At 42.2% G+C, this 10,346-nt stretch overlaps 1 protein-coding gene across 1 annotated transcript; it reads right to left on the bottom strand.

Moving 5' to 3' along the window:
* Positions 1–1,463: 1,463 nt before the first annotated feature.
* On the bottom strand, positions 1,464–2,091 carry LOC148580942 (uncharacterized). Its single transcript, XM_088492286.1, has 2 exons — positions 1,927–2,091; positions 1,464–1,766 (listed from the first exon to the last, which is right to left on the bottom strand). The coding sequence occupies exons 1-2, from the start codon at positions 2,089–2,091 to the stop codon at positions 1,464–1,466; spliced, it is 468 nt and encodes a 155-aa protein (XP_088348412.1).
* Positions 2,092–10,346: the final 8,255 nt, after the last annotated feature.

Consider the following 10,346-nt stretch of genomic DNA (forward strand, 5'->3'; position numbering starts at 1 on the left):
GGAGGTGAGAAGAAAAATTTGAAACAGGGCGCGCTGGTGCATTACCTGCGTCCGGGAAATGACGCGAGCGCGCACGCCACGCATACGCGTGGAGTTACAGAAAGGAAAAGGGGTTTGCAAGCGCCAACCCTGCGTACGCGTGGGTAGCAGAACAGGTAAGGGACGCGTACGCGTCACAGCGCGCGCACGCATGAAGGCAACTGCGCATTTCGCGCATTGCTTGCGCAATGCTCGCGCAAGTCTCGGGTGTCGTGTACTGGGAACGGAGGTAAGGCGACCGACGCGTACGCGTCATGTGCGCGCACGCGTGGGTGGACAAGAGGGCAAAATGACGCGTGAGCGTGCTACACACGCACGTGTGAGTAGGAGTTGCGCATTACGCGCAGTGTTTGCGCGATGCTCGCGCAACTCTCGGGTAAAGTGTACCAAGAGTGGCACGCAGAGTGACCGACGTGTACGCGTCAAATGCGCGTACGCGTAGACAAGGAAGTGGGATAGGCGATGCGTGGGCGTGCCTCATGCATACACGTGGGTAGGCACTTGCGTGTTTCGCGCATTGTTCGCGCAACTCTCGGGAAAATGTGCTCAAACTTGCGAAAATGCAACCGACGCGCACGCGTCTTGTATGCTTACGCGTGAAGCCCCCTCCCCCCCCCTTTTTTCAACATAGAGAAAGGTATTCTAACACATTCTTGGCAGGTATTCAAGCCAGATAGTCAAGAAAACACTCCCCAATTCATGCACTACTCAAAATAAAGCATTTTCTTTAACTTTATCAATTCATCCATACTAAGATTAATGAAATCTACATGAATATCATAACAATTCAACAAAATCAACAAAAGCTAGAAGCAAGAAAGTATACACAAAGAAGATCTTACCACGGTGGGGTGTCTCCCACCAAGCACTTTTCTTTAACATCCTTATGTTGGACGTTCATGAGCTTAAGCTCCCCCTCCTCTTGGTGCCTTTGTAAGCAGGAACACATCTAACTCCTTTGATGACTTGTAGCCATGGTACTTCTTCACTCTATGTCCATTCACTTTGAAAGTTGTATCGCTTTGAGGGTCAAACAATTCCACCACTCCATAGGGCTTTACCTCCTTCACCTTGAAGGGTCCTTCCCATCTTGAACGGAGCTTCCCAGGCATGAATCTGAGCCTCGAGTTATGGAGGAGAACTTCGTCACCTTCTTGAAAGTCCTTCTTTCGAATATGGTGATCATGAAATGCCTTAGTCTTTTCCTTGTAGATTCGAGCATTCTCATAAGCCTCCATCCTAAGACACTCAAGCTCCTCTAGTTGCAATTTTCTGGCTACACCCGCCTTGGTGAAATCCATGTTACACTGCTTAACCTCCCAATAAGCTTTATACTCAATCTCTACCGGAAGGTGGCATGCCTTACCATAGAAGATCCGAAAGGGACTCGTCCCCAACGGGGTCTTGTAGGCCATCCTATACGCCTATAGTGCATCCCCCAACCGAGAGCTCCAGTCCTTCCTTTGTGGATTCACCACTTTCTCCAAAATTTGCTTAATCTCCCGGTTAGACACCTCCGCTTCTCTGTTGGTTTGGGAGTGATAAGCAGTTGCAACTTTGTGCAATACCCCATAACGCTTGAGTAGTGCCTCTACTTTCCTGTTGCAAAAGTGGGTACCTTGGTCGCTCACAATTGCTCGTGGCGACCCATAGCGGCACACAATATTGTTTCTAATGAAAGAAATCACGGTATTAGCGTTATCAAGGCGGGTAGGTATCGCTTCCACCTACTTTGATACATAGTCAACCGCCAACAGAACATATAGGTACCCACTTGAGTTGGAAAATGGCCCTATAAAGTCTATGCCCCATACATCAAAGATTTCAAGAACAACATCGGTTGTTGAGGCATTTCATCCCTTTGGGACGCATTTCCCGACTTCTGACATTAGTTGCACGACACACAGAATCGGTTAGCATCCTTGAATAAGGTTGGCCACCGGAATCCACAATCCAAAACTTTTTTAGCCGTCCGTTGTGAGCCAAAGTGGCTGCCCCACTCGGATGAATGGCAAGCTTTAAGAATGGGTTCGATTTCAGATTCCAGGACATCTCTTCAAATTACATGGTCTACACCCCTCTTCCACAAGTGAGGGTCATCCCAAATATAATATTTGGAATCACTCCTCAACTTATCCCTTTGATGTTTAGAAAAGTTGGGAGGGAAGAGCTTAGCAACCAAGTAGTTCGCCATTGGTGCAAACCAAGGAAAGCTATCCGAAACAGCATGCAAACTATCCAAAAGGAATGAGTCATCAATCGGAAATGGGTCATATTTAAGATTTTCAAGGCGGCTTAAATGATTCGCAACCAAATTTTAAGACCCACTTCGATCCCTAATCTCAATGTCGAACTCTTGCAAGAGCAAGATCTAACGTATGAGCCTAGGTTTTGACTCACTCATTGTCAACAAATACATTAAAGCTGCATGATCCGTATAAACCACTATTTTGGACCCTATCAAATAAGATCTAAATTTATCTAATGCATGAACAATAGCTAGGAGTTCTTTCTCCCTTGTGGTATAGTTGGATTGTGCTGTGATGAGTCCATATTTGATGGTATATTTCGACTCAATTTGGATGGATTCTAGCACATGAACTCACACTTAAGCACCAAAATAGCATACTTTTGTGTTTGATCCCTAAATTGATCTTAAATGAGAAAACATGCAATTTTGTGCTTTAATAGAGTGATTTAATCCCACCTTTGTGCCATTCGATGCCGTGATATGGACAGCCAAAAGTGGAAAGAAGCATGTACAAAGGAAAAAACATGAAGAAAATAAGGAAAATCACACATAGCGAAGTGTGCGTGCGCACAGCCCTGCGCGCGCGTGCACAAGCGAGAATTTCCATCTGTGCGTGCGCATGCACCTGTGCGCCTGCACAGGTCCATTTTTAGCCGCGTGTGCGGACGCACAGGTCCCTGCACGTGATTTCATTAATGAGGCACGTTCTGCGCGAGTTTGGAGGCCCTTGGCTCAATTTTGGAAGGCTGCAATGCTATTTTGGAGTGCTATATAAAGGAGACTTCAACACTTATCAAAGGGGGGGAGGCATTAGAGCAATTTTTACATAGTTTTCATAGTAATTAGGAGTAGGAGTAGTGTAGAGTAGATTGCTCTCTTAGGGTTTTCAATTTCCATTGTAGCTTTTTATAGCAAGCCTTGATTTTGATTTTACTTCTTCAATTGTAAGTACTCTCAATTTCCTCTTTAATTAAATCACTTTTACTTTCGATTTCTCTTGGTTCAAGTTACTTTGTTCATATTGCAATTTTGTTTTTCTTGAAGTTTTGATTGATGAATTTTACATTTCATGCTTCCCTTATGTTTGATTTCTTGTTTATGTTTGGTTTTGTTGGTAGTTGGTTATAGTTTCACATTTTACTTTGCAATTTTCCATGTTTTTACTTTTATGCACACAAGGTGTTTGTGAAAATGCCAACTCTAGATTTTGAGTAGATTTTCCCACCTTGGCTTGTGGTTTGAGTCCCTAGGATACTAGAGTCATAATGTCCGACATTTAGTGATAATTCTTGGGTAGTTAGTTGACTCTTGTTTCCGTCGATGCTAGCCTTTTATCAACTAGTTGGTAAGTTGGTTAGGATTTATGGAATAAGGTCAATTATGCTTGCTTGATTTACTCCTCGATGGTTGGGGTTGACTAGGCAAGATTGACCCATGATACTTACCATAGTTGTGGTTATGGCCATGATAGGATTCCGTGGATCCTCATTCCCAAGTCAAGGTTCTTTTTTTGCATTTTCACTAGTTTTGATCTCATTTTCCTTGTTTCTTGCATTACTTTCCACTTTTGATTATTACTTAGTTCTTTTTCATCTTTCGTTCTTTAATTGCACAAAAACCCCTTTTGCTCTCTTCACAACCGGAAGAAGTAACATTTCATTTGCATTCCTAGGGAGAACGACCCAAGGTTGAATTACTCTTGATCTCGGTTATTTTGTATTGAATTTATTATTTGACCTTGAGAATTCATTGTTGGTCTAGATTGTACTTTCAACGATGGAATTCTATTTTTTGAAGATTTAGATCAACGATAAATCCTCGCTCGTCAAATTTGGCGCCGTTGCCGGGGAAATGCAAACGGTGTTATATATTTTGGTTGTTGTGAATATGTTAATAGTGTAAATAGCTCTTTTTGGTTGTTTGTTTGTTTTTTTAGTAGATTTTTGTTTATATTTTCTTAATGACTTCTTCACACCATGGCCACAATGCACCCCAACGGATATTTGACTTCTTCACACAACCTCCAATATTTGACTCGAGTGATGTTGAAGAATATTCAAAAGAGGTTGAGGAAGATTCTATTTGCCAAGAAGTGAAGGTAGTTGTGCAAGAACGAGTTGAGCGGGTGAAGACTTCTCTAACAAGATTTTTAGGCCCACATCAATACGCCGTTATAGAAACGGATGGCCAACTTCGAACCTTTCTTGGAGTAGTGGATGGTGAAGAGAAGAATGTTGATTGGCTAAGAAATGGGAAGTTCATCAATGGAGCCAACTCAACATTTGAAGTTCAATTTTGGTGCATGAGTCAATTTAATGGATTCCGGGGAGTGCACAATCATGTCAATGGTGATAAAGAAACTCAAGTATGGGATCCGAGCATTAATTTCAAAAAGCAATACTTGAGGATCCCAGTTGCTAGCTTGAAGTCTCTCATAAGTTTGATGAAACTCAATTGGGACCCCGGAGGTCGAATCAATAGCAAACTTGGTTGAAGATTCAAGGAGGAGTGGAAGCATAAGCCACCCTAACAAGGATCTCCTCACCAAGTCCAACTTAGGACTATAAACCAAAGTGTTAGGTGGGAGACACCCCACCATCGTAATATCCTTCTAATCTTGTCTCTTTTTCATGTATAATGGGTTAGTTTGCTTGGTTGGTTGTTTTATTTTGATGTTTGTTGAGTGGTTTTGGTAAAATAAGGTGTTTTTGGGAGTTTTATGATGTTTTGGGGCTTGAAAACATGTTGTGGATGTCACTTTTGGTGCCTTAGAGCCAAAAATTCTTGTTGCAGGAACAGAGGCCTGTGCGTGCGCACAACCCCCCTATTTCGCATTCCTGTGCGTTCGCACAACAGTGTGTGCGCACACGCCTTCAAAAGCCCTCTCTGTTTGCAGCACGCGCACGTCTTGTGCGCGTGCACACCACCTCCTTTTCCTCTTATATGCGTCCGCACTCCATGCGTGCAGCCGCACATTTCAAAAAAAAATCTCTTGTGTGAGGGCACACTCTCTGTGGGCCCGCACAGCTTGAGCAACACCCCCTGGTCGCAGCGCATGCACAAGCTGTGCGTATGCACCCAACCTTTCGTAGCGCACGCACAAGCTGTGCGTATGCACATCAAGTGTGCGCCCGCACAGGTCACGTTTCGCCTCATTCTGGCAGCGCTCGCACGACCTTGTGTGCGCGCATACCCCTTCTTTCTCCCCTGTGTGCGTCCACACGCGACCTTGTGTGTCCGCACAGGTCACTTTTCGAACGTTAATTCGAAATGACCAGGGACTCGCGCTTTAGTTACCACAATTCCCCCCAAACCTTTCTTCTTCTCTTAGTAACCATATCACCACCACACATACCCTCCCTCTCATCCCTTTCGTCCCTCCACCCCACAACCAACCACCGCCGACGACCACACTGCCGCCGCCGTCACTCTCCCTCCCTCCATCTCTCTCTTCTTTTCTCTTCTCTCTCGCCCTACATTTCTCTCCCTTTGTCCCTGTTTCATGCTTCTCTGCCACCACGCCAGCGCTACCCTAGGTCGCGCCTCTCTGTCTGGCGAGCATCACCCAGCAGCGGCGGTCACCTGTGCCGCTGCGCCTCTCTCCATCTACCACCCTTCCTTCCCTCTATATTACAGGTTTGACCCCTGTTCTTCCTCCCCTGTTCCATTTCTTTTATGCTTTACTTTACTTCCTATTTTTAATTCTGCCTTTAGTTTCTGTTCTAGTTACTAGGTGGTATTAGGATAGATGACTTCTGTTTTCTAGAATGAATACATGTGATGCTGGCCGAGTCTTTTTCATTTGTTTTTTGGACTGGTTGATGTTGCTGTTCTTACCTGAACGCTTACTGCTGCCATGTATATTGAGCTATGCTTGCTGCTGCTGAATTTTGCACATTCTATGCTTGTTGAAATGCTTGAATGGGATTCTTGACTAACTTTTTATGACTGATCACCATAGTATTTGGTTTCCTTGCCATTATGCATTCTTACTTCATGCTTGTGCAACATCTTCCGTTAAAAGTAGCTGCTGTCTGAGATGATTTGCTTACTGTATTCTGGGCCCCTGCTAAAAACATCAATCCGAGCTTCACTTTGCCTTTGTAATTATTGTGTTTGATGTCAAAATTTTATTGAGCATTTCATCCTTTGATAATTAACATGCCATTATGCACTTCTTTGCTGACTGTGTCCTGCAACCAATTTGGATTGGTCTTCGCATCTCTGATCATTCTATTTGGTGTCTTTAAGTGCATAGCATGCTGAATTGCTGCATCTTGTACTTATAGCTCAATTCTTTTTCCTTAAACACCGAACCAACCTTAACCTCATAAATTTTGAACTCGGTTTGGTACTGTTGCAGCAGTACATGCATTGCTTTCTCTGTGAATTGATCAAGCTTGTTCATGTTTTTAACATTACAGTCCGTACTTAGCCACTTATTCCTTTAAGTTTTCTTTTTTTCGAACAATGCATACTTGTTCTCTAACCAAGCATTTTTTGGATAGGAAGCTAGGTATATGTGGTCAATTCTTATCTTTTTCACATGAATAAGTACACGCTTTGACTGCGACCTTGACTATTGCTCTTTACGCCAAGTTTTGCACACTTTCCAATTGCTAATGCAAAAGTGCAATAATCAATGTCTCTCGGGTCAATTCACTTACATAATACACCTAGGTCATATACATGCTTTCTTGTTTGTTCATTCATTCATTTATTGCTTAGGTTGCTTGATCTTGGGAAAACGCATTCCCTTTGAACATTTTACTATTTTATAGATGTTTTTCCTAATTGAGTATTTATTTATCTGATGGCTCTTAATTGAATTGTTTGGTTATATCCTTCTTCTTTCTGTGATTTTATCTGTTTTTCCTGAGTTGTTTCTATTTTTGTCTTTTTCAGGATGGGCCACAAGGGAAAGGAGAAAGCCAACCCCTTGGCTCGCCCTCCTCCCGTGCCTCCCAGTGACCATCTAGATACTTTCGTCAATTCCGAGGCCCAAGAACAATATAAGAAGCTAGAAAAGTGCGCCTTTCATTATGAGAGGAAGCTAAACCTACCTGAAAAATATGCGGATACAATCCTCGACATAATTAATTTTTATCATTGGGGATTCGTAAAATCCGACACGGTGGAAGTGAATGAACACCAGGTTAAGAAATTTTATGCCAATCTCCTCAAGAGGGATGCCCAAACCGTTTTCTTAAGAGGTGTCACCTTGGACACCTCTAATACTGCTTTAGAGGCCCTCTTGGACATTCTGCATATTCCTCCGGGTAGGGACGCTTATACTCAAATAATGACAGACATTGCCACAGGCAAAATCTCTTTGGATGCGATCCTGAAAAAGATTGGCCAACCTGAGGCTACATGAATACAGCAAGGGCGAGCAGCCTGTCGCCGCGAGCATTGCATGCACAGACCTCAACTTGGAGGCAAGTATCTGGCAGCAGATCATTACCGATTACATCCTTCAGAGCACGCATGCCACTCATATCAGGATTCGTGTGGCAGTTCTCCTATGGGCTATTCTGAAGGGGAAGAGGATCTCTGTTCTTCCCCTTATTAGAGAGTTGATGATGAAGGTGAACCTGCAGCAGAAATTCAACATTCTCTTCCCATCCTTCATCACCAGATTAGCAGCCTTATCTGGTGTAGAGAGATGTCCGACATACCGGATGTCTGTCTACATCAGTAAGCAGCCGTATCTGCCATATGGAGACTATGACAGGCCACCTCAAAAGAAGAGGAAGACTATTGAGCCTCCATCAGCAGCAGCAAAGCCTTCAGCACCTCCTTCAGCACCCGCACCCATACCCCGAGCTCAGACACCATATGAGATGTGTTAGGAGATCCTTCAGGCCGTCCACCGCTATAAGCGCCGCAACGCTCGCCGCTTCCAGTAGATAGTAGCGAAGTTTGAGGGTAGAGACCCTGGGCCACCTCCTCCAGATACGTCAGAGCCAGAGGCCGAGGAGCCTTCATCCAAGGAGCCAGCAGCTGAAGCTGGCCAGGTGGTCCAGCCACCTGAGCAGATACCTGAGGAGCGCATGACTGAGGAGGCAGTAGTTGACAGAGCTGAGGAGCATAGAGCCGAGGAGCCGCAAGTTGAGGAGCCGGCAGCCGTAGCCGAGCCGAGAGCTGAGGCAGTTGACCAGGCAGTTGACCCGCCAGCAGCACAGACCACCACACAGCCATCCAGTGCCCTTATTGTCTATTACTGCCATCACCACCCACCACCGCTAGGTGGTGGAGCCTCACATGATTGACCTCTCTTGATTGATTCCTTTGGCACTGAGGACAGTGCATAACTTAAGTGTGGGGGAGTATCTTCTATTTTTTGGTGTAAGTATTCTCTCTTGAACACCCTCATTTAGTTTACTTTTAGTTTTACTATGCTTTTGTGGATATTGACAGCACTTTACTTTTTCATATTGCTTACTACTTTTTGGTATATATATTAGTTGCTTTTAGTCATCTTTAGTATTGCATCTCTAGTCTTGGTATATATATTGCACCTTTTATATTGCTTAGTATATATTATAGATATAGATTGTGATTGGATGATGTGAATAGTTTATGCCTAGTTTATCTTGATCTTAATTATTCATGTTACTTTTTGCTTGTTGAAAATTAGGAAAAGAACTAGAAAATTTCTTGAAAATTGCATCCATCACACCATATATACATATAGGAAATAATTTTGGTGAAAAACAACAAGGAATTTTCAAGAATTTTGTCAAGGGCATTCTATTGAATTGATTGAGAAAATTGTTTTCGAAATTGCTTGAATGATTTCTTTATGGAACATAGAAGAGTGAAGAATAAATACCTTGTGAGTTTTGGGCTTATATTGAGTGGTTACAATTTTTAACCAGTAATTTTATTCATTGTATGATATATCTCTTCTATGATTGTAATCTTTATTTTGCTTGATTCTTTATTTCCAATGTTTGATGTTGTGATTGCATTTAGCATGATTGAGGCCATTTTTTTAATAAAACTCACTCACCCATATAGCCTTACCCTTGCATCTACCGTTGTTAACCCCTTTGAGCTTGTTAAACCCCTTTGTTCTAATTGTAACCACATCAAAACCCTAAGCGTAAGACCATGATTTACCTTGAATTGCATCTTTGATTAGCTTAGGTTGAGATATGTGTGTCATTTAAGTGTGGGAGAAAATTTGGGAAGCATTGGTAGAGAAAATTTTGTTTTGGGTAATTATTGAAAAATTTGGAAAATAGGTGCACATTTATGTATCAATTTGCTTTAACCATATGTATTTATCCTAAAAAAAAATTAAATGAAATGAAAAAAATATATAGTAATAAGATGGGACAAAAGTTATCCAAAAAAAAAAAGAAAAAAAATTGGAATAAGAAATGCATATGTGTATTGAATAGAAAGTAAGTCATGAATGTGTGTGAAAAGAAGTAATAGGTGGCTAGAATGCATTTGTTTTTGTGGGTTGATTGATACAAGTTGAGTTGGGTACTTGAGCTAATCAAAGATTCATTTCTTTAGTCCACTTAGCCATATCTATCCTACCTTAACCCTAACCCTATTACAACCCTAATAAGTCCTCATGATAATTGCATTCATGCATCACCTGTTGTTGATTGTTAGATGGAAAGCAAAACCTTGAAAGCATGATTAGAAGGAGACATGAGTGATTAACCCTTAGACACCGAGTGATTAGAGTGCATACACACCTAGTGAGGGTTCGATCACTCAATTCTATATTTCCACATCTCTTATCATGCATTCTTGCAAGTTGCTTCTTTTTTATGAGTTGGATCAATTCAATAGATTTTGTTTGCATTGAACTAATTCTTTGCTTAGCCTTATATGTCCATAATCTTGCTTGGAATTTGATTGTTTGTTTTCACTAAATCAATAGAAAACTATAGATACATAGATATATATAAATAGTATATAGCTACTTGCATGCATACAGCTAGTTGAATTTAATAAGTTGATTACCCCTTTGATTGTTTCCCTTGTCGGTTTAGCATGAGGACATGCTATTATTTAAGTGTGGGGGAATTGA

This window comes from Arachis ipaensis, chromosome B10 (genome assembly GCF_059453495.1).
Source record: "Arachis ipaensis isolate K30076 ecotype BB chromosome B10, ASM5945349v1, whole genome shotgun sequence".
Taxonomy (NCBI): Eukaryota; Viridiplantae; Streptophyta; class Magnoliopsida; order Fabales; family Fabaceae; genus Arachis; species Arachis ipaensis.